The sequence below is a fragment of the Scyliorhinus canicula genome, chromosome 24 (genome assembly GCF_902713615.1).
Source record: "Scyliorhinus canicula chromosome 24, sScyCan1.1, whole genome shotgun sequence".
Lineage (NCBI taxonomy): Eukaryota > Metazoa > Chordata > Chondrichthyes > Carcharhiniformes > Scyliorhinidae > Scyliorhinus > Scyliorhinus canicula.
In genome coordinates this window covers 16,626,867-16,653,283 of record NC_052169.1, presented here as the reverse complement: position 1 = coordinate 16,653,283, position 26,417 = coordinate 16,626,867, and the positions used below count along the sequence as shown (strand labels likewise).

General features: G+C 51.3%; 1 protein-coding gene across 2 annotated transcripts in view; it reads left to right on the top strand.

Annotated features, from left to right (window-relative positions):
* Positions 1-2,813: 2,813 nt before the first annotated feature.
* The window catches only part of ca12 (carbonic anhydrase XII), a 67,640-nt gene continuing 44,036 nt past the window's right edge, over positions 2,814-26,417 (top strand). The window contains exons 1-2 of one of the 2 annotated variants that reach the window (XM_038784517.1): positions 2,814-3,101; positions 7,519-7,539. In XM_038784517.1, the coding sequence (XP_038640445.1) occupies positions 3,011-3,101; positions 7,519-7,539 (112 nt within the window). In that variant the 5' untranslated portion in view covers positions 2,814-3,010. The remainder of the gene's footprint in view (positions 3,102-7,518; positions 7,540-26,417) is intronic. The other variant, XM_038784515.1, reaches the window with a different exon arrangement.

The window sequence follows — 26,417 nt, the reverse complement described above, 5'->3', positions numbered from 1 at the left end:
CTCGGCACCGCAAGGCAGCAGTGCTAACCACTGCGCCACCATGCCGCCCTAGATCACTGTTAATTCCGTCTCTGACTTACTGGGCGCGATTCTCCGCTCCCCACTCCGGGCGGGAGAATCACGGGAGGGCCGGGCGACTAATTTCACAACCCCCTGGCGCCCCCCCCGCTATTTTCCCACCCCCCGCTCGGAAGAATCGCCGCTCGCCGTTTCTCACGGTGACCTTTGATTCTCCGGCCCGGATGGGCCGAGTGGCCTGCCGTTCGCGACCGTTTCACGACGGCGGCAACCACACCTGGTCACTGCCGTATTGAACATAGGCGCCAAAGGCCCGTTTGAAGCTTGTGGGGGGCGGAGAGGGGAGTGAGCACCACGGCCGTGCTCGGGAGGAGACTGACCCGCGATCGGTGCCCACCGATCGTCGGGCCGGCGTCTCATAGCGACGCATTCTTTCCCCTCCGCCGCCCTGCAAGATCAAGCCGCCACGTCTTGCGGGCTAGCGGAGGGGAAGACGGCCACCGCGCATGCGCGGGTTTGAGCCGTCAGCCGTCGTGACGTCAGCCGCGCATGCGCGGGTTGCCCCAGCAATTTTTAAAATAATGCTGGTCCAGCATTTTAAAAAATAAATTTAGAGTACCCAATTCTTTTTTATTGAATTAAGGGGCAATTTAGCATGGCCAATCCACCTACCCTGTGCATCTTTGGGTTGTGGGGGTGAGACCCACGCAGACTCGGGGAGAATCTGCAAACTCCACACGGACAGTGACCCAGAGCTGGGATCGAACCTGGGAGCTCGGCGTCGTGAGGCAGCAGTGTTAACCACTGCGCCACCGTGCCACCCTACATCACAGTTAATTCCGTCTCTGATTTACCATTTCTGGTCTCCCACATGGCAGGCCTGTGGTTTCTTGAATGAATTTGATGATTTAAAGTTGAAGTGAGAGTCATCAAAGTGAAGGATGAGTTGAAGTTTGCGAGGTACCTTATATTCGATAAGCTGCCCACCAGACTGGTCCAGCATTAATTGCCCATCCCTGAGGGCAATTAAGAGTCAACCAGATTGCTGTGGGTGTGGGAGTCACCTGTAGACCAGTCTGGGTAAAGGCAGCAGATTTCGAGATGGACTTTTACGACAACCGCCAATGGTTTCACGGTTATCATTAGACATTTAATTCAAGATTTTTATTGAATTACAGCGGGCAGCATGGCGACGCAGTGGTTAGCACTGCTGCCTCCAGACGCCGAGGTCCCAGGTTCGATCCTGGCCCCGGGTCACTGTCCGTGTGGCATTCTCCCCGTGTCTGCGTGGGTTTCACCCCTACAACCCAAAGTGTGCAGGGTAGGTGAATTGGCCACGCTAAATTGCCCCTTAATTGGAAAAAAACGAGTGGGTGCTTTAAATTTATTTTTAAAAAGAATGACAATTTTTGGCCATCTGAAGTGGTGGGGTTCGGTTGGTGGAGCATTCTCCGGGGTCTCTGCATTACAAGTCCAGTGACTACACCACTACCTCCCCCGACTCAGTCTCAACCTTTGTCACATTAGCAGTCCCTGAATAAAAGCACCACTCGTTTTTTTTTAAAAGACAAAAAACCTGCTTTAGCTCTTAATTGAAGACTGGAAATGTCCAAGCCTTCCCAAGTTTACCTGGTCTCTAAGACACTTATTGTGTGAGGTATTCTCACTCATTTGAAGGCAAGGTTCGATTCAAAGATTCATTTCACTGCACAGGGGCGTGTGATGGGGGGGGGGGGGGGGGGGGGGGTGGGTGACCCATAAATCTTTTGTGTGTTTGGATCTTCCTCCTCCCCCCCCCCCCCCCCCCCTTCCTCTCTTTTGTTTAACATTTCTCCCAGATTTAACTCCGGTTCCACTCCTGAGCCTTTAACCCCTCCCCAGAAGTTGGGAGTAATTTAAAACTTTGCAATAAGGAGGGGGATGGATTACATTGTAAACTCTGGGTTGTCTTTTGTCTAATGTGTGACCGCCCGCTTCTTTCACTGAAAGGTCCAAACTTCAAATGAACCTCGGACTATTTAATTGTTTCCAGTTCTTCGTCCAAATTTTTTTTAAATTGAGAGAAGCCAATTATTTTTCTTTTCCAATTAAGGGGCAATTTAGCCTGAAGGTTCGTTTGTTTTTCTCCCTCCGAAGATAGTTCAGGCAGTGCCCTATTTGCCCCGCCCCCTTCATCAACACTCCCTCCCTCCCACCGCCCTCCTTTCCCTCCCTCCCCCCCCCCTTCCTTTCCCTTCTGTCGGTAGAGACGGAGACAATCTGGTCTCTCCAGCGCAAAGTTTAGTGCTTGTACCATTTGTTTTTTGTAGAAACGTGTTGTGAACTGTTTTAACAATCGGAATATCCCCCCTTCCCCGTACATTGGTACTGAGGGGAGGGTACCCTGTTTTTCCAATACAAAATTAGTGTTTGTACCGTTTGACCTTGTATATATTTTTTACTGTTTTAATAAAAAGATATGGCCAATCCACCTAGCCTGCACATCTTTGGGTTGTGGGGGGTGAAACCCACGCAGACACGGGGAGAATGTGCAAACTCCACACGGACAGTGACCCAGGGCCGGGATTCGAACCTGGATCCTCAGCGCTGTCGTCCCAGATTCGTCCGGATTTTACAAGTCCATCTCTACTTATTTTTTTGCTGAGATATCGGCACGGGGAATTGAGGTTTTCTCCCCCCCTAAATGTTCCAAGAGATGATGGTGTGAGAGAGATTAATGTGGGTGTTGGACGCACTCAGACGAGGAGGGGGAGTGAGTGAGTGAGTGACTGTCTCTGGGACCCCATTCACTGGGGGGTGGAGTTTCGGATGAATGCCCTGGGCTTTGAACCAGCCAGACTGGTTTCACACTGTCCAGCATCTCTGACACAGTAACGCCCATCAGTGGGACAGCCTCCGGCAGAGCTCGCTATAAACAGCCCAGGAACAGAACCACATTCACACAGACAGAGAGAGAGAGAGAGAGAGAGAGGATCAGCACAGAGGCTGCACCATGTCCCAGGGGAGAGGATCGTGGATGAGGGGCTCAGTGATTCTCATCTACCAGCTACTGGGGCTAGGGAGCCGAGTCCTGGCTTCTGGAGGTCAGTGAGGGATCTCAAGAGGGTCTTTACTTATCCTGAGGAGGAGGAATAAGGAGGGGGGGGGGGGGAGTGGATGGAGGTGGGTTCCAGGGTTTCAGTGTGAGGGTCCTCGCTGGCTGGGTAGGTTTCAGTGTGGGGGTCCTCGCTGGCTGGGTGGGTTTCAGTGTGAGGGTCCTCGCTGGCTGGGTAGGTTTCAGTGTGAGGGTCCTCGCTGGCTGGGGCAGGATCCTCGCCGGCTGGGTGGGTTTCAGTGTGAGGGTCCTCGCTGGCTGGGGCAGGGTCCTCGCTGGCTGGGTAGGTTTTAGTGTGAGGGTCCTCGCTGGCTGGGTGGGTTTCAGTGTGAGGGTCCTCGCTGGCTGGGTAGGTTTCAGTGTGAGGGTCCTCGCTGGCTGGGTGGGTTTCAGTGTGAGGGTCCTCGCTGGCTGGGTGGGTTTGAGTCAGAGGGTCCTCGCTGGCTGGGTGGGTTTCAGTCAGAGGGTCCTCGCTGGCTGGGTGGGTTTCAGTGTGAGGGTCCTCGCTGGCTGGGGCAGGGTCCACGCTGGCTGGGTGGGTTTCAGTCAGAGGGTCCTCGCTGGCTGGGTGTGTTTCAGTGTGAGGGTCCTCGCTGGCTGGGTGGGTTTCAGTGTGAGGGTCCTCGCTGGCTGGGTGGGTTTCAGTGTGAGGGTCCTCGCTGGCTGGGTAGGTTTCAGTGTGAGGGTCCTCGCTGGCTGGGTGGGTTTCAGTGTGAGGGTCCTCGCTGGCTGGGTGGGTTTGAGTCAGAGGGTCCTCGCTGGCTGGGTGGGTTTCAGTCAGAGGGTCCTCGCTGGCTGGGTGGGTTTCAGTGTGGGGGTCCTCGCTGGCTGGGTGGGTTTCAGTGTGAGGGTCCTCGCTGGCTGGGTGGGTTTCAGTGTGAGGGTCCTCGCTGGCTGGGTGGGTTTCAGTCAGAGGGTCCTCGCTGGCTGGGTGGGTTTCAGTGTGAGGGTCCTCGCTGGCTGGGTGGGTTTCAGTGTGGGGGTCCTCGCTGGCTGGGTGAGTTTCAGTGTGAGGGTCCTCGCTGGCTGGGTGAGTTTCAGTGTGAGGGTCCTCGCTGGCTGGGTGGGTTTCAGTGTGGGGGTCCTCGCTGGCTGGGTGGGTTTCAGTGTGAGGGTCCTCGCTGGCTGGGTGAGTTTCAGTGTGAGGGTCCTCGCTGGCTGGGTGGGTTTCAGTGTGAGGGTCCTTGCTGGCTGGGTGGGTTTCAGTCAGAGGGTCCTCGCTGGCTGGGTGGGTTTCAGTGTGAGGGTCCTCGCTGGCTGGGTGGGTTTCAGTGTGAGGGTCCTCGCTGGCTGGGTGGGTTTCAGTGTGAGGGTCCTCGCTGGCTGGGTGGGTTTCAGTGTGGGGGTCCTCGCTGGCTGGGTGGGTTTCAGTGTGAGGGTCCTCGCTGGCTGGGGAAGGGTCCTCGCTGGCTGGGTGGGTTTCAGTGTGAGGGTCCTCGCTGGCTGGGTGGGTTTGAGTCAGAGGGTCCTCGCTGGCTGGGTGGGTTTCAGTCAGAGGGTCCTCGCTGGCTGGGTGGGTTTCAGTGTGAGGGTCCTCGCTGGCTGGGTGGGTTTCAGTGTGAGGGTCCTCGCTGGCTGGGGCAGGGTTCTCGCTGGCTGGGTAGGTTTCAGTGTGAGGGTCCTCGCTGGCTGGGTGGGTTTCAGTGTGAGGGTCCTCGCTGGCTGGGTGGGTTTCAGTGTGAGGGTCCTCTCTGGCTGGGTAGGTTTCAGTGTGAGGGTCCTCGCTGGCTGGGTGGGTTTCAGTGTGAGGGTCCTCGCTGGCTGGGTAGGTTTCAGTGTGAGGGTCCTCGCTGGCTGGGTGGGTTTCAGTGTGAGGGTCCTCGCTGGCTGGGTGGGTTTCAGTGTGAGGGTCCTCGCTGGCTGGGTGGGTTTCAGTGTGAGGGTCCTCGCTGGCTGGGTGGGTTTCAGTGTGAGGGTCCTCGCTGGCTGGGTGGGTTTCAGTGTGAGGGTCCTCGCTGGCTGGGTGGGTTTCAGTGTGAGGGTCCTCGCTGGCTGGGTGGGTTTCAGTGTGAGGGTCCTCGCTGGCTGGGTGGGTTTCAGTGTGAGGGTCCTCGCTGGCTGGGTAGGTTTCAGTGTGAGGGTCCTCGCTGGCTGGGTAGGTTTCAGTGTGAGGGTCCTCGCTGGCTGGGTGGGTTTCAGTGTGAGGGTCCTCGCTGGCTGGGGCAGGGTTCTCGCTGGCTGGGTAGGTTTCAGTGTGAGGGTCCTCGCTGGCTGGGTGGGTTTCAGTGTGAGGGTCCTCGCTGGCTGGGTGGGTTTCAGTGTGAGGGTCCTCGCTGGCTGGGTAGGTTTCAGTGTGAGGGTCCTCGCTGGCTGGGTGGGTTTCAGTGTGAGGGTCCTCGCTGGCTGGGTAGGTTTCAGTGTGAGGGTCCTCGCTGGCTGGGTGGGTTTCAGTGTGAGGGTCCTCGCTGGCTGGGTGGGTTTCAGTGTGAGGGTCCTCGCTGGCTGGGTGGGTTTCAGTGTGAGGGTCCTCGCTGGCTGGGTGGGTTTCAGTGTGAGGGTCCTCGCTGGCTGGGTGGGTTTCAGTGTGAGGGTCCTCGCTGGCTGGGTGGGTTTCAGTGTGAGGGTCCTCGCTGGCTGGGTGGGTTTCAGTGTGAGGGTCCTCGCTGGCTGGGTGGGTTTCAGTGTGAGGGTCCTCGCTGGCTGGGTAGGTTTCAGTGTGAGGGTCCTCGCTGGCTGGGTAGGTTTCAGTGTGAGGGTCCTCGCTGGCTGGGTGGGTTTCAGTGTGCGAATCCCCCCTTGGTCTTCGTCTCTCCAAGGGGAACAGTCCCACCCTCTCCAATCTATCCTCACAACCGAAGTTTCTCGTCCGTGGAGCCATCCTTGTAAACCTCTTCTACCCTCTCTCCAATGTGTCACATCCTTCCTATAGTGTGGCCCAGAACTGTGCGCAATATTCCAGCTGAGGTCGACCCAGAATAGTGGCCTTGTTTTTGTCATTTTATACTTCTGCTTATGTAGTTATGGACCGTGGAGTTTGTTCTAATGGCCCACTCAACCTGGACTGCCACCTTCAAAGAAACACCCCAGCACTTCCTGTTCCTGCGTCAAAGAACTCAGTCAAGTTAAACATGATTTGTCTTTCAACAAATTGATCAAGGCTTTAATTTATTCATCCATGTTTCCCCCAAGTGGCAATTAATATCCAGATTAATATATTTCAATCGTTCCCCCCTACAGGTCGATTGCCCTGCATCCCTCACACTTCCTTTTTTTGAAGAGGAGTGTAACATTTTCAACCGTGCAGTTCTCTGTCATCACTTCATCTTTTAGGTGAACTGGATCAGGGCAGAAAGGGAGGAAAGGAGCAAGTTAAGGTGGCCCCTTTTTATCTGGGGGGGCAGAGGTTGCTGCTCACTGCATCAACAATTTGTTCAAACGAGTACGTGCGCTGTTTTAAAAAAAAATTTAGATGACCCAATTATTTTTTCCAATTAAGGGGCAATTTAGTGTGGCCAATCCACCTACTCTGCACATTGTTTGGGTTGTGGGGGTGAGACCCAGGCAGACACGGGGAGAATGTGCAAACTCCACACGGACAGTGACCCAGAGCCGGGATCGAACCTGGGACCTCAGCGTCGTGAGGCAGCTGTGCTAACCACTAGGCCACCGTGCTGCCCTACGTACGCTGTTAATTACCAGCCCTGACTTTCAGTGCCTGGAAGTTTAGGTCAGGTAATTTGGAAATTCTGAATTCTCCCTCCATGTACCCGAACAGGCGCTGGAATGTGGCAACTAGGGGCTTTTCACAATAACTTCATTGCAATGTTTTTTGTTATAAATTTAGAGTACCCAATTCATTTTTTTCCAATTAAGGGGCAATTTAGCGTGTTCAATCCACCTACCCTGCACATCTTTGGGTTGTGGAGGCGAAACCCACTTGTGACAATAAAGATTATTAAATTAAAAATGTTTAATGGGGAATTCATGTGAAAGTTCGGCATTTTCTTCAAAATAATATGGAGGCCGTCACAGCGCCGAGGACCCGGGTTCGAATCCTGGCCCTGGGTCACTGTCCGTGTGGAGTTTGCACATTCTCCCCGTGTTTGTGTAGGTCTCACCCCCACAACCCAAAAGAAGTGGAGGGTAGGTGGATTGGACATGCTAAATTGCCGCTTAATTGTGAAATAAAAAAATAAATAAATATGGAGGGTAAGGCTGAGATCCTATTTACAGAATCGAGCAGAGTTAATCAGGGAGCAAGTTCTGGAGATTCGCAACTCCTGGAATGTCTCTCCCCCTCCCGAATTTACTGACCAACGTGAGCATCAATAACTGCACCCCTCATTAACTGCCCAGTATATCTCCAGCCAGATCTGGTCAGTTGTGTTTGAGTACGTGTGAGGGTTAATATGCCGTGCTTCACGGTTCGCTTTCATTAATGTGTTCCTTTTTTTTTTGCTTTGCAGCATCTGACTGGACTTACAAAGGTAAGTGTCTCCTGACCGCATATATTTGATATCACTTTTGGAACAAAGCGACTGTCAGGCAGTCAGTGGGGTTGAATGGTGCAGAGTGAAACCCCATACCGCCCCACACTGCCTCGCTCGCGATTTGTTTCAGCTCGTTTGGTGACAACTGATACCTGGCCACATTTTGGGCAGCGATCTGCAGGGGTTGGCTCTTTCTTAACATGCCGGCGCAGTGGTTAGCACTGTTGCTTCACAGCTCCAAGGTCCGATTTGTGGATTGGGTCACTGTCTGTGCGGAGTCTGCACATTCTCCCCGTGTCTGCGTGGGTTTCCTCCGGGTGCTCCGGTTTCCTCCCACAAGTCCCGAAAGACGCGCTTGGTGAATGGGACATTCTGAATTCTTCCTCCGTGCACCCGAACAGGCGCCGGAATGTGGCGACTAGGGGCTTTTCACAGTAACTACATTGCAGTGTTAATGAACGCCTACTTGTGACAATAAAGATTATTATTATAACCATGACATTGGTTTGAGGTGCAAATAGACAACAGCAGGGCTACAGCTGTGAAGTGTGGGTGCCTTGCTCCATTCCCCAATTGAATGGGCCTTTTATTAAATCTGCAAATGGAAATGCGTCCCAGAGCCAGAGAGCCATTCAGCACCGAAAAGGCCATTCAGCCCATCGAGACTGTGCCAGTCATTTGAGACATGTTTATCTTTAAAGCAGCCCAAATGATCTGTTGCCACCAACACCCAAAAAATGGGTTCATTTTCAAATTTTAGCTCGGGGCGGAACGCGATTTAAAATTTTTGTTTGCACTTGCCTCCCTAGATATGATCTAACTCTTGACAGAAACGTCCGCATTTCTCGCTTTCACCCATGTGTTGGTTTTGTAACATTCTCACTGAACTGGATTTTGAAACCTGCAGATATCCATTTCGAATCGAAGTGACTCGAATCTTGCGTGGTCATTAATGCTGGCGGCAGGGGCAGCACGGTGGCGCAGTGGGTTAGCCCTGTTGCCTCATGGCGCCAAGGTCCCAGGTTCGATCCCGGCTCTGGGTCACTGTCCGTGTGGAGTTTGCACATTCTCCCCGTGTTTGCGTGGGTTTCGTCCCCACAACCCAAAGATGTGCAGCGTAGGTGGATTGGCCACGCTAAATTGCCCCTTAATTGGGAAAAATGAATTGGGCACTAAAAATTTATTTTTAAAAAAAGAAAAAAATAAATAAAAAAAAAAAAATTAATGCTGGCGGCTGGCAGGGTTGGTTTGGAGTCTGACGTCGTGACGACAGGGTTTCACACAGGAACAAACTGGCTCCGGCCGCTGCTGCTTTGCATAAATTATTGGCCCGCCGATTGTTTTCAAAAGCGTGTTGAGGTTGGCAGCTCAGTGAAATTCCGGTGGAAAGTGTTGCGATAGGTGAGAGCAGATGTGTGGCCAAGTTCAGGAAGTGGGAAGGATGCTGGAAGGGTTATGGCATGTTGCCGTCGGCACCTCAAATAAACATGCCACCTTCGGTCTGGCACAGCAAAGGGCGCGGAGTCACTGCCCTCGCATGGCAGAGGGGCATTCAGTCCACCACAGAGAGTGGAGTCCAATGCATGGGCGTGTTCCGTGGCGGGAGGCGGCCCACCGCGGGCGCGACGGCGGGATCTTCTGTTCCCGTCACCGTCAACGGAGCTTCCCGCCTGGAAACCCGCGGAGGGGGGTCCGAACATCTGCCGGACTGGAATATCCCGCCGGTGCGAACAGCCCACGTATCTTTTTATCAACATTACACAGGATGGTGTGGTGATATGCATCACTGTAAATACACAAGGGGTTAATGTAAAGACACTACGACTAAGTCAACACTAGAGGGAACACCAGAGACGTCATGACATGCAGACATACAACTAATGAACACATAGAATAGGACACGACCAATGGGCAGTCAAGACACACAGAGGTGACGCTACCACAAGGGGGCATTACACAACCCATATATAAGGACAGGGCGTACATGCTCTGTCTCTTTCCACAGGCGACACTTAGAGAGTAGGACAGGGGCAGATCAGAAGCATCACACCCACCGCATGGCTTAGTGCAGACTGGTTAGTCAGACTGAGTTACTATAGCAAGGTTAGCAGGAGAGTCAAACTCATAGAGAACTGTGCTAATGGTTCAATAAATCACATTGAACTTACTTCAAAGTCGGGAGTATCTTTTGGTCAAAGCTGCATCGAGTTACAGCCTGTGTTGTCCCAGAGTACATAACACAACAGGCGGCACAGTAGTTAGCACTGCTGCATCACAGCGCCAGGATCCCGGGTTCAATTCCCGGCTTGGGTGACTATCTGTGTGGAGTTAGCGCATTCTCTCCCGTGTCTGCGTGGGTTTCCTCCAGGTGCTCCGGTTTCCTCCCACAGTCCAAAGATGCGCAGGTTAGTGGGTTAGGTTGCGGGGATAGGGTGGGGAATGGCCCGAGGTAGGGTGCTCTTTTGAGTCAGTGCAAACTCAATGGATTGAATGGCCTCCTTTTGCATTGTAGGGATTCCATGATTCTATCATCAATTTTTGCAAATCAGCCTCCCTGGCACTGAAAGTTAGCAAGTTATCGCTGAAAAAACATATTTTGTCAAAGCTTTTCATTTTGCACTCATCAGGAAAATTGTAAGAATACCAGTGTCAGGTGAATCAACAACTTTATACTGTAGGGTTTATGCAGCAGGGTAGCATGGTGGTTAGCATAAATGCTTCACAGCTCCAGGGTCCCAGGTTCGATTCCCGGCTGGGTCACTGTCTGTGTGGAGTCTGCACGTCCTCCCCCTGTGTGCGTGGGTTTCCTCCGGGTGCTCCGGTTTCCTCCCACAGTCCAAAGATGTGCGGGTTAGGTGGATTGGCCATGCTAAATTGCCCGTAGTGTGCTAATAAAAGTAAGGTTAAGGGGGGGTTGTTGGGTTACGGGTATAGGGTGGATACGTGGGTTTGAGTAGGGTGATCATGGCTCGGCACAACATTGAGGGCCGAAGGGCCTGTTCTGTGCTGTACTGTTCTATATGTAAGGGAAGAGCGTGCTAATTTGTTGGAATGTTGTCTCTGGTAGAGGCGTCTCTACCAATCCCGAGTACATTCTCCCCGTGTTTGCGTGAGTTTCACCCCCACAACCCAAAGATGTGCCGGGTAGGTGGATTGACCGCGCTAAATTGCCCCTTAATTGGAAAACATGAATTGGGTACTCTAAAAAAAATTTTTTTAAAACTTACTCTGCCATCTCCCAGTGGTCACTCTGCTCACCTACACTTTTCAAAATCGAGTCAGGTTACGGTCCACACCACATCACACATCGTCTCCAGGGCAAACTCCCAGCCGTCAGACCTCTCCACATTCCATCGCCCCAAAGTCTGCAACTATGTACGAGACGAGTTTGGTGTCACTCAGGAGACATTTATAAAGCCACATCCCCACGTGGGAAGCTGTCAGTAAAAACACAAAGATAAATGGGCCGGACGCAGCATTTCGACTCCCCCCAAAGTCTGAAAACTTCCATCCCCCAACACCGCTGAGAAAACATTACACCCGTACTTCAACTTTCCACTTAATTCCATGGGCTTTGATGTTATCTTTTTATTTAAAATGTCTTTTTCCAATTAAGGGGTCATTTAGCGTGGCCGATCCACCTAACCTGCACATCTTTAGGTGGGGGGGGGGGGGGGGGGTGGTGAGACCCACGCAGACACAGGGAGAATGTGCAAACTCCACATGGACGGTGACCCGGGGCCGGGATCGATCCCGGGTCCTCGGCGCCCTGAGGCAGCAGTGCTAACCACTGTGCCACCGTGCCGCTCCGGCCTCACAATGGTTTCCTGTAACTTCCCCACCACTGATATTAGGCCGATTGGCTTGAGGTTTCCTGGTTTGTTTCCTCCTCTCTTTTGAATAGTGGAGTAATATTGGGAACCCTCAAACGTTTCAGAAATACTCCTGGATCCAATGAGGATTGAGAGACAGCGACATAAACATGGTACACAACACATTTCCATCCCTACCAACCTTTCCTCTTGACCAGATGATTTCCCGACATTCAGTAATGCCGATCTGTTTTACATCCTTTCTATCTATTATCGTCCTGCCTATAACTTTGCCTTCTCCCATTCCAGTTTCTATAATTTACTTCCATGGTAAAGAGTGTTACAACATAGCCATTTATTTCTGTATACCTTACCCAAAATTGCTACAGTGCAATTATCAAGATGAATGCAATATCTTCACCAATGGGTTGGGCATTACAATGTAATGTTGCGTAAGGGCGGATACTGTCATGTAATAGTGAGTTTAATTATTTTACTTCCTTCTATTCTGCTGTAAACAGGTTTCACCCTGTAGGCATTGCCCAACTGGAGTCAATGGTTACACCTCAGCATGTTAATCCAGATTGGCAACAGACAAAGATACAGGGTGGGATTTTCTTTTTTTTTTATAAATTTAGATTACCCAATTATTTTTTCCAATTAAGGGGCAATTTAGCGTGGCCAATCCACCTACTCTGCACATTTTTGGGTTGTGGGGGCGAAACCCACACAGACACGGGGAGAATGTGCAAACTCCACACGGACAGTGACCCAGAGCCGGGATCGAACCTGGGACCTCAGCGCCGTGAGGCGGTTGTGCTAACCACTAGGCCACCGTGCTGCCCTTAGGGTGGGATTTTCTGACTGTTCCCGTTGACAGGGTCTTCCGGTCCCGTCGATGGCGACCCCCCCCCCCAACCTCCCAATGGGGGTTTCCCTGCAGGGGGGGAGGGTGTATAAACCATGGGGAACCCCATTGATAGCGGAGGGGTGGGAAGGTCCCGCTGCTGGCCAATGGTGGGCTACCTTTGCCGCAGCAGAAACGGGGCAGTGGTGGTGGTGTGGGGGGGGGGGGACGGGGACCGCAGGTTCTGATTACGGCGAGGCGGGTCCCACCGTGCGTGAATGCGGCAAACCAGCCGGAAGCCCATTGATTTAGTCGGGACTGGAAGATGCCTTCGGCAGGAGAGGCTGCAAAGATCCAACCCAAAGGAGTCTCTCTTTCTCGCGAAGCCTCCAGTTGAGGAGACATGAACACAACGGCCAAATCTTTCTGGCGGTTTCCACCAGTGAGTATCTTGTGGTCTGGCGAGCTGTCCCCACCAGCACAAAACACACTGCGGGGGCCCGGGGGGGGGGGGGGGGGGGGGGGGGGGGGGAGGACTCCTGCCCAATAACATGTATGAATGAGGGAACGATCCAAATCGTGGCCAATCCCATTGTTTCTATAACCAACAGGAGGTCTCCGAATTGAATCTGATGTCGGAGGTGGGAATCGGGAGGTGGGACCAATCCCCCTTCGCAGTCCCAACTCCATCGTCAGCCTGCCAGGAACGAGAACTTCCCAGGGGGTCTTTCTGGATCTTCTGCTGCTCTCACGCCCTCGGCTTGTGCCAACCCTCCTTTCTGATTTGCTTCACGGGGGCTTGTTCCCCCCCCCCCCCCCCCCCACCCCCTTCCAGCCGTTTATTTAACCTCCCTCCTCCTCCCTTCTGCAAATGCTCTTTTGTGGCCGCTTTTCATTATCATATCAGGTAATCTCTGGCCAGATCTACCAGTCTCAAAATCACACGCCCTTGTCTTATCTGTACTTGGCTGCAATTCATCACCTCAACTAGTTCAAACACGCAAGCCAGTTGCATGCAGGAACACAAATTGGTTTTCGCAAAGCTACAGAATCAAACGTTAGCCAAGAGAGAACAGGGGACCCAGGGGTCTACAACTTCAGAGTCCCTGTGGCCTCACCTGAGTACGACCTACCTATATGAGGGGGCGGAGTCACCCTCTTAAACCAGGGGCTTCTGGGACATAAATACCCCGGCCCAAATGTGGGTCGGGCGCGGGAGAACCTTTGGGGAGTAGGAGGTGCAAATATATAAGGAAATAAATCTAACTTTCTTTTCTTAAAATAAATTTAGATTACCCAATTATTTTTTCCAATTAAGGGGCAATTTAGCATGGCCAATCCACCTACCCGGCACATCTTTGGGTTGTGGGGGCGAGACCCATGCAGACACGGGGAGAATGTGCAAACTCCACACGGACAGTGACCCAGAGCCGGGATCGAACCTGGGACCTCGGCGCCGTGAGGCAGCAATGCTAACCACTGCGCCACCGTGCTGCCCCTGATAAATCTAACTTTCGACAGTCATCGTTTCCGAGTGGTCGTTTGCCTCAGACTTGACATGAAACGAAATGAAAATCGCTTATTGTCACAAGTAGGCTTCAAATCAAGTTACTGGGGAAAGCCCCTAGTCGCCACATTCCGGCGCCTGTTCGGGGAGGCTGGTACGGGAATTGAACCGTGCTGCTGGCCTGCTTTAAAAGCCAGCTCTTTAGCCCTGTGCTAAACCGGCCCCAAGCTTAGGCAAGAATCGGCCCTCGAGGGCAGGCCCTGCACTGGGAGTGGAGGTGGCCCGATACGCCTGTCAGGGACTGGAAATACCTGGCTAAGTTTCACTGAGGATATTGCTAAACCCGTCAGGCAGAAGTCAGATCACAACTGTCTCTTGGGATATACAAGTTACACTGTCGAAACTTGGCAAACTCCCCATCCATTGAGCACGTATGCAGACACGATACCTACAAGTGTCAAACCCACTTTGAATGTAGTCTTGTTAGTGATTGATCACGGCACTCTTCCCTTCAAACGTTCTTCAGCTTTATACACAGTTAACAGATAGAGTGAGGAAGGGGCTTTGGCCAGTGATCAATACTGTTGTCGGACAATCTTCGGAATTTGACCCTAAAGAACGAGCAACAAATCAATTGCCCGAGACCTGTCATGTCGGCCTAAACCTGGTCATTGTTTCAACCTCCCAGGATCTGGGGGGATGCTGTCACAATTTGTTCTCGTTGACCTTCTTGTTTTGTAAACAATCGCTGGAGCCAACCTTTCAGAAAACATATTCCCAACTTCAATGGAAAATTGTGAGGTTGTGCACTTTGGAAGGAGGAATGGAGGCATAGACTATTTTCTAAATGGGGAAATCAGAAGTACAAAGAGACTTGGGAGTCCTTGTTCAAGATTCTCTTAAGGTTAAGTCAGCAGTTAGGAAGGCAAATGCAATGTTAGCATTCCTGTCAAGAGGGCTAGAATACAAGACCAGGGATGTACTTCTGAGGCTATATAAGGCTCTGGTCAGACCCCATTTGGAGTATTGTGAGCAGTTCTGGGCCCCTTGTCTAAGGAAGTATGTGCTGGCCTTGGAAAGGGTCTAGAGGAGGTTCACAAGAATGATCCCTGGAATGAAGAGCTTGACGTATGAGGAACGGTTGAGGATTCTGGGCCTGTACTCATTGGAGTTTAGAAGGATGAAGAGGGATCAATATGGTGGAATTTAAAATACAGATGGAGGGTGAGAAGGTAAAATCAAATACTAGTGTTTTGTGTTTAAACAAAGGAGATTACAATGGGATGAGAGAAGAACTAGCTAAGGTAGACTGGGAGCAAAGACTTTATGGTGGAACAGTTGAGGAACAGTGGAGAACCTTCCAAGCGATTTTTCACAGTGCTCAGCAAAGGTTTATACCAACAAAAAGGAAGGACGGTAGAAAGAGGGAAAATCGACCGTGGATAGGGGGCAGCACGGTAGCATGGTGGTTAGCATAAATGCTTCACAGCTCCAGGGTCCCAGGTTCGATTCCCGGCTGGGTCACTGTCTGTGCGGAGTCTGCACGTCCTCCCCGTGTGTGCGTGGGTTTCCTCCGGGTGCTCCGGTTTCCTCCCACAGTCCAAAGATGTGTGGGTTAGGTGGATTGGTTATGCTAAATTGCCCGTAGTGTACTAAAAAGTAAGGTTAAGGGGGGTGTTGTTGGGTTATGGGTATAGGGTGGATGCGTGGGTTTGAGTAGGGTGATCATTGCTCGGCACAACATCGAGGGCCGAAGGGCCTGTTCTGTGCTGTACTGTTCTATGTTCTATATCTAAGGAAATAAGGGAGAGTATCAAATTGAAGGAAAGAGCATACAAAGTGGCAAAGATTGGTGGGAGACTAGAGGACTGGGAAATATTTAAGGGGCAACAGATAGCTACTAAAAAAGCTATAAAGAAGAGTAAGATAGAGTATGAGAGTAAACTTGCTCAGAATATAAAAACAGACACCAAAAGTTTTTACAAATATATAAAGCAAAAAAGAGTGGCTAAGGTAAATATTGGTCCTTTAGAGGATGAAAAGGGAGTTTTAATAATGGGAGATGAGGAAATGGCTGAGGAACTGAACAGGTTTTTTGGGTCGGTCTTCACAGTGGAAGACACAAATAACATGCCAGTGACTGATAGAAATTAGGTTATGACAGGTGATGACCTTGAGAGGATTGTTATCACTAAGGAGGTAGTGATGGGCAAGCTAATGGGGCTAAAGGTAGACAAGTCTCGTGGCCCTGATGGAATGCATCCCAGAGTGCTAAAAGAGATGGCTAGGGAAATTGCAGATGCACTAGTGATGATTTACCAAAATTCACTAGACTCTGGGGTGGTCCCGGTGGATTGGAAATTAGCAAACGTGACACCACTGTTTAAAAAAGGAGGTAGGCAGAAAGCAGGAAATTATAGGCCAGTGAGCTTAACGTCGGTAGTAGGGAAGATGCTGGAATCTACCATCAAGGAAGAAATAGCGAGGCATCTGGATAGAAATTGTCCCATTGGGCAGACGCAGCATGGGTTCATAAAGGGCAGGTCGTGCCTAACTAATTTAGTGGAATTTTTTGAGGACATTACCAGTGCAGTAGATAACGGGGAGCCAATGGATGTGGTATATCTGGATTTCCAGAAAGCTTTTGACAAGGTGCCACACAAAAGGCTGCTGCATAAGATAAAGATGCATGGCATTAAGGGTAAAGTAGTAGCATGGATAGAGGATTGGTTAATTAATAGAAAGCAAAGAGTGGGGATTAGTGGGTGTTTCTCTGGTTGGCAAGCAGTAGATAGTGGTGTCCCTCAGGGATCCGTGTTGGGCCCACAATTGTTCACAATTTACATAGATGATTTGGAGTTGGGGACCAAGGGCAATGTGTCCAAGTTTGCAGATGACACTAAGATAAGTGGTAAAGCGAAAAGTGCAGAGGATACTGGAAGTCTGCAGAGGGATTTGGATAGGTTAAGTGAATGGGCTAGGGTCTGGCAAATGGAATACAATGTTGACAAATGTGAGGTTATCTATTTTGGTAGGAATAACAGCAAACGGGATTATTATTTAAACAATAAAATATTAAAGCATGCTGCTGTGCAGAGAGACCTGGGTGTGCTAGTGCATAAGTCACAGAAAGTTGGTTTACAGGTGCAACAGGTGATTAAGAAGGCAAATGGAATTTTGTCCTTCATTGCTAGAGGGATGGAGTTTAAGACTAGGGGGTTATGCTGCAATTGTATAAGGTGTTAGTGAGGCCACACCTGGAGCATTGTGTTCAGTTTTGGTCTCCTTACTTGAGAAAGGACGTACTGGCGCTGGAGGGTGTGCAGAGGAGATTCACGAGGTTAATCCCAGAGCTGAAGGGGTTGGATTGCGAGGAGAGGTTGAGTAGACTGGGACTGTACTCATTGGAATTTAGAAGGATGAGGGGGGATCTTATAGAAACATTTAGAATTATGAAGGGAATAGATAGGATAGATGCGGGCAGGTTGTTTCCACTGGCGGGTGATAGCAGAACTAGGGGGCATAGCCTCAAAATAAGGGTAAGTAGATTTAGGACTGAGTTTAGGAGGAACTTCTTCACCCAAAGGGTTGTGAATCTATGGAATTCCTTGCCCAGTGAAGCAGTTGAGGCTCCTTCATTAAATGTTTTTAAGGTAAAGATAGATAGCTTTTTGAAGAAAAAAGGGATTAAGGGTTATGGTGTTTGGGCCGGAAAGTGGAGCTGAGTCCACAAAAGATCAGCCATAGAACATAGAACATAGAACACTACAACGCAGTACGGGCCCTTCGGCCCTCGATGTTGCGCCGACCTGTGAAACCATCTGAAACCTATCTGACCTACACTATTCCATTTTCATCCATATGTCTATCCAGTGACCACTTAAATGCCCTTAAAGTTGGCGAGTCTACTACTGTTGCAGGCAGGGCGTTCCACACCCCTACTACTCTCTGAGTAAAGAAACTGCCTCTGACATCTGTCCTATATCTATCACCCCTCAATTTAAAGCTATGTCCCCTCGTGTTCATTGAATGGCGGAGCAGGCTCGAGGGGCCAGATGGCCTACTCCTGCTCCTAGTTCTTATGTTCTTATGATTTCAACCTTGTGGTCCACTGAGATGAAGGAGGGTCACTCATGCGGCCCACTCACTCGTCCAGGTTGCCCACTCTCTAGTCCAGGTTGCCCACTCCACTCGCCCAGGTTGCCCACTCTCTAACCCAGGCCGCCCACTCACTAGCCCAGGTTGCCCACTCCACTAGCCCAGGTTGCCCACTCCACTAGCCCAGGTTGCCCACTCCACTAGCCCAGGTTGCCCGTCACTGATCTAAACATCTCCACCTCGCTCCCTTACTTTAAGACGCTCCTGGAAATCTACCTCTTTGACAAAGCTTTGGCTATCCATCCTACTATCTTTGTGGGGGGGGGGGGGGGGGGGGGGGGGGGGGGGGATCTTCATTTTGTTTTGTACAGCTCCTCATGAAGCACCTTGGGACATTTGATTGCATTAAGGGTTCTCTGCAACCACAACAGAGCATCGGGCCATCCTCACGTTGCCGTCTGTGGGAGCTTGCTGTGCACGGATTGCCTGCCGCGTTTCCGCATTGCAACCGTCGCCACACTTTGAAAGTACTCGCTGCCCCCCCCCCCCCCCCCGAGGCTGCTACAGAAGTGTAAATTTGTCTTTAATCATCCAACATTTGCTTGTGCACTCTTGTTGTCTCCTGCAGTTGGTGTGGTGAAGATCTCTATCCTGTTGTTTACACTGCTGTGAGGGAGGGCCAGTTGGGAGTGGGGTGAAACGGTCAGGTGGAGGGGCGCGGATGGGGCTGAGTTGCACTGGGGGGGTTGGGCGGCCCAGGGTGAAGCCGGTTGTGAACGTTGTGGTTCAGCGCCGCATACCGGCCTGGGTGGGGGTTGGGATGCATCAGCGATGAGGGGAACTGATAGGCTAAATGGAAGTGGTTAGTCTCGTGTAGTGGAGGAGCGCAGTTGAGGGTGGGGGGGGGGAGGGAGATTACTGAGTCGGGGGCCAGTTGAAAGGAGAGGTTGATTACAGTGACAGAGCGAGGTTGCGGACCTCCGTCTGGTTTAATGACACCTCTTTAGAGAGCGTTTGAAATGAAGTGAAAATGAAAATCGCTTATTGTCACAAGTAGGCTTCAAATGAAGTTACTGTGAAAAGCCCCTAGTCGCCACATTCCGGCGCCTGTTCGGGGAGGCTGGTACGGGGAGGCCTCTGGGGTTTGTCTGTAGCCTCGAGCACTTTGATCAGGCTGCTGCCAGGCTGTGAGTTGCAGATTCTCTGCTCATTCGGAGACTCCGACATCAAGGCCGATGTGGGACCTTGGTTCAGGTAGGGCCAGGGATCCGCCCAGCTGCTGGGAATAACTATCAATGGGCCACCCTGAGCTTGTCTTCAAAGGCTGTGGTTGGTCCTGACATTTTTAGTTGATGGGCCTTGGCCAAAAACGGCTCGAAACTGAGCAAGGAGCTCTCTGGCCCACTTTCTAATTGCCCTCGTGCTGCACGGCCGTCAGGGTGCGCTCAGTCCCTTTCCTCTGGCTGGTAACTAATCTATGCAAAACTGACTGAAACATGTCGGGCCAGCATTTTCAAGTCAAAATATTCTGCACTGGTCGACTGGGAAAGGATGCAGCCTAGGGCTGGTTGAAGCTTCGGTTAGGATTAGCTTACTTATCCAAGGCAACCAGGGGCAGCTCACAGTATTTGGGGTGCAGAGCTATCGGGCATTCCGGGGGGGGGGGGGGGGGGGGGGGGGGGGGGGCAGATGGCTAAGTGGGTTGGAGGGACAAGGACAAAAATTTTGGGATTACATTGGGGGGGGGGGGGGGGGGGGGGGAGAGAGGGGGGGGGGGGTGAGGTGTTGGGGTCGGGACTACGGTGGTGGATCAACGGTGGTGCCACCTTGTGGCATTTTGGTGTTGAGCAGTCCTCTTTCCCCAACACCACTGAGTGGCTTAGTTACCTCAGAGTACCCGCTCTGTCAGGTCTGACAGCGCCATTGGTGCCACCCATCGCATAATTACGGGCAAGCTCACCTGTTGAGTTAAGTTGTAGGTTTAAGTCCCACTCCAGAGGCATCGCCGTAAGATCCAGACTGGCGTTCAATGCAGCCCTCCCTCAGAGGTGACACCTATCGGATGAGATGTCAACCCTATTAGAAAGATGTAAAAGATGCCATGACAGTTTTTATAGAGGACAGAATCTCTGACCGATATTTATTCTGAAACCAAGGTTGCTACATAATAGATTATATGGGGTGGCCGGCGGTTAGCACTGCTGCCTCACGGCGCCAAGGTCCCAGGTTCGATCCCGGCCCTGGGTCACTGTCCGTGTGGAGTTTGCACATTCTCCCCGTGTTTGTGTGGGTTTCGCCCCCACAACCCAAAGATGTGCAGAATGGATTGGCCACACTAAATTGCCCCTTAATTGGAAAAAATGGATTGGGTACTCTAAATTTATGAAAAACAAACTACAGCTAGTCCAGTTCATTATCAGGTTAATGGTAACGCCCACCTTCCCTGGATGTTGGTAGAGGGGGAATGTAGTGCTGATTTTGGTAGAGGGGAATGTAGTGCTGATGTTGGTAGAGGGGAATGTAGTGCTGATGTTGGTAGAGGGGAATGTAGTGCTGATGTTGGTAGAGGGGGAATGTGGTGCTGATGTTGGTAGAGGGGGAATGTAGTGCTGGTAATGCTATTGAATGTCAAGGGGAGATAGTTGGATTCCCTATTGTTGGAGACGGTCATCGCCAGGCATTTGTGTGGCACCAGTGTTACTAAAACTAAATAACAGGTTATCTGCTCATTATTATCATTTCTTAACATTCTTCCTCAAACCTATTGCTGTTTGTCCTGTATGTAAATTAGCTGGAGTTAGCGTTAAAATGGCTCTGAGATGGCTAGTGGGCAGACGACGAGCAGAGAGTTGAGAGTTTTGATGCTAACTTGCTCCTTCCTCAGGAGACAACAGGCTGTGTTGACTCTTTGAAAGAACTACCCAACTATGTGGGCTTAGGTAGGGTGATCATTCCAAGGGCCGGTGCAGACTCGATGGGCCGAATGGCCTCCTTCTGCATTGTAAATTCTATTCTATACTATTCTAATCACACTCCCCGGCTATTTATTTTTTTAAAGTATTTTTCCAACTGTCTTTTGGACCTTACTATTTTGTTTTTCATTTTAAAGTGCCCAATTCTTTTTTCCAATTAAGGGGCAATTTAGTGTGTCCAATCCACCTACCCTGCACATATTTGGGTTGTGGGGGTGAGACCCACGCAGACACGGAGAGAATGTGCAAACTCGTCCTCGATGCCATGACTGAAAGTTACTATTGAATCTGTTTCCAATATCCTTTCGGAGTATCCCAGATCGCGGCCAGGAATTTTCGGATAGCTGTAATCCTAGCAGCTCCCAAGCTGGAGTGGACAAGACTGGGATTAAAGGCAGTCTCCAGAGTCTTAAGTCCTCGGAGTCTAGGACCAGTTAAGTGCGGATGTCTCAGGATCAGGAGGGGAGGTGAGGCCTTGGGTGGTGGGCAGTAGTTGTGAGGAGGTGGGGGGGTCATTGATGGAAGAACACCTCCCCACCTGATAAACCATCAATCGAACGCGAGACGAGTTGCTGTACAAAAGTTAGGCTTTAATAAGCTAGAAATTAGCCCTGCGGTCGACTACAGTAAATGGACGACCGCTGGACGTTCTGGGTATTTATACCTCGCTCTGGAGGCGGGGTTAACTCAGCCTCTCGACCAATCGGGGAGCCGTCACATGACTGGTCTCAACCAATCGGTCGAGAGGCACATGACCGACCAGGGCCAATGGTAAGCCAGTGTTCTGCACCAATGGCAGACAGCTATGCAAATCATACCACCACACCACCTTCACCTTCGGTCAGGGGTCTGGGCAGAGAATCTTTATGCTTTCCCCCTGCTCCATACCGGCTGAGGTTATTCGTGACATCTCAACCTTGACCCCTCACCTGAGGTGCGGTGACCCTCAGGTCAAATCACCACCAGTCAGCTTCCCCCTCCTCAAAGGGGAAAGCAGCCTACGGTCATCTGGGACCATGGCGACTTTACCTACCTTGCTAGGTAAAAGGCCATCTCATCTTTCTCCAGCTGGTTTTCCAATGACCTTAAGAAGAAGCTAAATAGTGTTAAGGACGGTCACAAGAGCATCTGGCACGCTTGTTAAGTCAGATACTTCTAAATACAGTTGGAATTGTTGTCTAAGCAACCGCCAGTTAACATGAAGGTTACCTGAGGTGACAAGGAGCTTGTGGTCTGTCCATCGTGTCGGGAATCATCAGGCTTTGTTCCGAAAGCTTTGCTTTTGTTGCCGAATAGCTGTCTATTCTTCTCTCTGTACTCACTAAATTTAACTATGTAGATTCAGTAGCCATTTTGGTACCATGTTGTATTACTGGGTTTAAGTAATATATGTCGTTACTAACTGTAGACAATGTCGAAGAACACTCGAGTCTTCAAAGTAAACTGAAAGAATTTACTAAGTAACGATAAAACTAATAAACGAGTTTGACACTCCACTGAACTAACTTTAGCAATAAAGTAAGAATAAATAATTGTACAAACTGTATCTAAGCTACACGTGGGGCGTGATTCTCTGAAATGGAGACAAAGTGCCGACGCCGGAGTGAAAACCGGAGTGTTTCACTCCAGCGTCGGAGCCCGCTCCCAGCCCCCTATTCTCCCGCCCCCGGGGGGCGAGGAGCGGCATCGCGTATTTTACCCGCGCTGGGCCTTGGCGCCGCATGAATGACGCGGCCGGCGTCGCGTAAATGAAGTCACCCGCGCATGCGCGGTTCCCGTCCTCCCCGAGGCCGCCCCGCAAGAAGATGGCGGATGGATCTTGCTGGGCGGCGGAGGAAAGGATGTCCTCCTTTAGAGAGGTCGGCCCGCCGATTGGTGGGCCCCGATTGCGGGCCAGACCCCATCGGAGGCCCCCTCCCCTCCGGTGCAGCAACCCCCCCCTCGCCCCCCCCCCCCCAACCACAGGCCCCCCCCCCCCCCCACAGGCCGCCCCCCCCCCCCCCCCAGCGTTCCTGCGCAGTTCCCGCTGGCAGCGACCAGGTGTGGACGGCGCCGGCGGGAACCTGCCGTGTTGGGGCGGCCGCTCGGCCCATCCAGGCCGGACACTCGCCACTCGCCTTTTGCAAACGGCGAGCGGCAATTCTCCGAGTGGCCAGCCGTGATTCTCGCCGCGCTGTTTTGGGGGCGGGGGGGGGGGGGGGGGGGGGGAATCGCGTGCGGGTGCCAGGGCGGCGTGGCGGGACTCGTGTTGCGCCCCGCCGATTCTTACATCCGGCGTGGGGGGGGGGGGGGGGGGGGGGGGAGAATTCCACCCGTGGTGTCTAGGCTGTGATCTTACTCTGCTATACTGCTGTTATCTGGTAACTCCTGCATGGAAAGAGAGCTAGAGCTTCTGGGAACTCAGTTATATAGTGGTTCTAGTAATACCCTCCAGTGGTAATGTTACAGCTAGGTGTTGTGATGAACCCTTTAGTTCCATGTCTGTCTACATATCATTACAACAATAATACTTCATCAAAATGCATCGAAGGCTTTGTGTTGGAACACGGCTTGAAGACCGAGGGCTCTCATGGAGGTTGCCATGGATGTGTGAATCATGCTGGCCATAGCAAGAATCCGTAATGAGCTTCCGCAGCAAGCTTATTTGCACAGCACTTTGAAATTTCAGTTAACATTAGCATCATAATCAAATCCAGCTCGTGCCTCCTCTTGTAGAGGATGGAACACAAATGAATACTGTATGAGGTTGCACATGAGGCAGTAATGAATCATTGTCAGTGTTAACTTGCAAATAGATGAATAAAAGGTATAAATCGAAGTGGGAGTAGTCCATAAGGCCCCTCGCGACAGTCCCGTTCATTCAGTAACATCATGCTTGACCTGCATCAATTTCACTTTCCTGTCCACTTCCTTAGAGTCCAAAAATCAACCAGCCTCGCTGGGCACCCTCTCAAGGGATACAGAATTCCGAAGGTTCACAACCCTCTGAGTGGGGGAATAGATCACAGAAGGCAGGATTTCTGCCCTCCTCTTGGCCTTGTTCACACGGGAGGCCCAACTCTGGCCTAATTGCCCGTCAGTTACCTCAATAGGTTGGAGACGTTGGCACCGTTTTCCTCGGAGGAGGGAGGGTTGAGAGGAGATTTGGCGGAGGCCCTGTGAAAATCTCGAGGGGGTCTGGACAGAGTAGAGAGGGAAAATCGATTCCCACAATGGGCTGAATGGTTCTCCTCCTCTCAGCCCGACCCCCTTACTCGAATTCTAGACTGTCCAGCCAGAGTAAGTAGCCCCTCAGCTCCGATGGTCAAATCCTGTTCAAGAATTGTCTTCACTTCAATGAGAGCTCCTCTGCCCGTCTAAACTCTGGAGACTGTTGGCCCATTCGACTCGATCTCGCATCCCAGAAATCACTCGAGAGTTTGTTGCAGCCCCTCAGAGGTGAGACTTGCACCCAGTTGTCCAGGTATGGCTTCACCAGGGTTCTATATCGTTTCGGTTAGACAACTTACTCTCGTACTCCAAAGCCTTGGCAATAAAGGCTGGAATCCTGTTGGCCCTCCCAATTGCTTGCTGTACCTCCATGTTAATTTTCTAACGAGGACACCTACTTGCCCCCTCAATGCCAACGTTTGATAGACCTGTTTTTTTTAAAGCTTATCGGCTCGTCTATGGTTCCCGCCAATTATGCTCCATGAAATTGAAACAAAAATCGCTTATTGTCACGAGTGGGCTTCAATGAAGTTACTGTGAAAAGCCCCTAGTCGCCACAATCCGGCGCCTGTTCGGGGAGGCTGGAACGGAAATTGAACCGTGCTGCTGGCCTGCTTGGTCTGCTTTAAAAGCCAGTGATTTAGCCCAGTGTGCTAAACCAGCCCCTCTGCCACTGCCTCCTTTTTACCCAATCATTTCACCTTTCTTTATCCCTTCTGCATAACTAGCTTTCCAACCCAGCTCTTTGACTTATATAGTACACGTCCCCCTTTCTAAATAGGCATACAGGTTGTAACTAGCTGAAACCCCGCACTGTCTCATTAATTGCTGCGTGCCAACTCGAACGTGGACCCGAAAGCGGGTGACACGGTAACACAGCAGTTAGCACGGTTGCTTCACAGCGCCAGGGTCCCAGGTTCGATTCCCGGCTTGGGTCACTGCCTGTGCGGAGTCTGCACGTTCTCCCCGTGTCTGCGTGGGCTTCCTCCGGGTTCCTCACACGCAAGCCCCAAAAGACGTGCTTGTTAGGTGAATTGGACCTTCTGAATTCTCCGTTTTGACATCTCTTCCGGAGGTTGGCTCCTCTGGCAATGCCGCACTCCCTTGACACGCAACCAGCACCTCCCAAGTACAGATGCTCGGGTCATTATCTCACAGGACCCGGCTGCCGCGTTTGCGAAACTAAAACAGTCGGAGACGTGCCTTTGGCAGTGACATGTTCTGGATTGTCCTGATGCCGTAAACGGCGCTATAGAAATGAAATGATTTATTTTGTTTCTCGCGGCAGCTGAATAAAGAATAGAGCTGGATACCACCCCTATTCAGTCCCAGAGCTTTCAATATAATCACAAATCATTGCTACTAAAGGTTACAGTGGGCGGTATTAGTCCAAATCTAGCACAAGAGGATTTATGAGAGCGAGAGGTTTCCATGTCACTGCGTTACTCTTTTGCGTCAAAATTAATTCATCCACGTCTGACAGCTCTATTGAGGGTACAAACAATAGTTCCTCCTAATTAACCCGGTTGCCAGCCAGTGTGTTACAGCAACGCTAAGTTTCAACTTGGTTTGACTTCGGAGAGGGTTTAAAAAGGCAGAGCCTGCTGATGGTGATTTTAACAAACTCTTTTGTCACCAACTTTGTTAAAGTATCAATTTTCCGACTGTTCCCGGGAGCACGCCCAGTGTAGGTGGGAATTACATAGAACATAGAACAGTACAGCACAGAACAGGCCCTTCGGCCCTCGATGTTGTGCCGAGCAATGATCACCCTACTCAAACCCACGTATCCACCCCATACCTGTAACCCAAGAACCCCCCCCCCCCTTAACCTTACTTTTTAGGACACTAAGGGCAATTTATCATGGCCAATCCACCTAACCCGCACATCTTTGGACTGTGGGAGGAAACCGGAGCACCCGGAGGAAACCCACGCACACACGGGGAGGACGTGCAGACTCCGCACAGACAGTGACCCAGCCGGGAATCGAACCTGGGACCCTGGAGCTGTGAAGCATTTATGCTAACCACTATGCTACCGTGCTGCCCCACGGTATTCTTGGGGTTTCGTATGAATATAGCCCCACTCGTAGCCTCAGGACCTCCTAAGGCACCTTACTGCCATTGATACATCTTTGTCAATGCTGAGTGGTCACTGTTGGGATGTCGGATGTTCGTGGGATGTGGGCTGGGCCAGCATTTGTTGCCACTGAATGAGTGACCTGCTGGGACAATTCAGAGGAAATGGGCATTTAAGGGTCAACCACATTGCTGTGCGTCTGGAGTCACATTGTAGGCCAGACCGGTTAGAATGGCAGATTTCCGTCCCTCATGGGCATTCATGAACCAGATGCATTTTTGCGACAATCGATAATGGTTTCATGGCCATTCATTCCAGGGGCTGGATTCCCCCGTTCCTGAGACTAAGT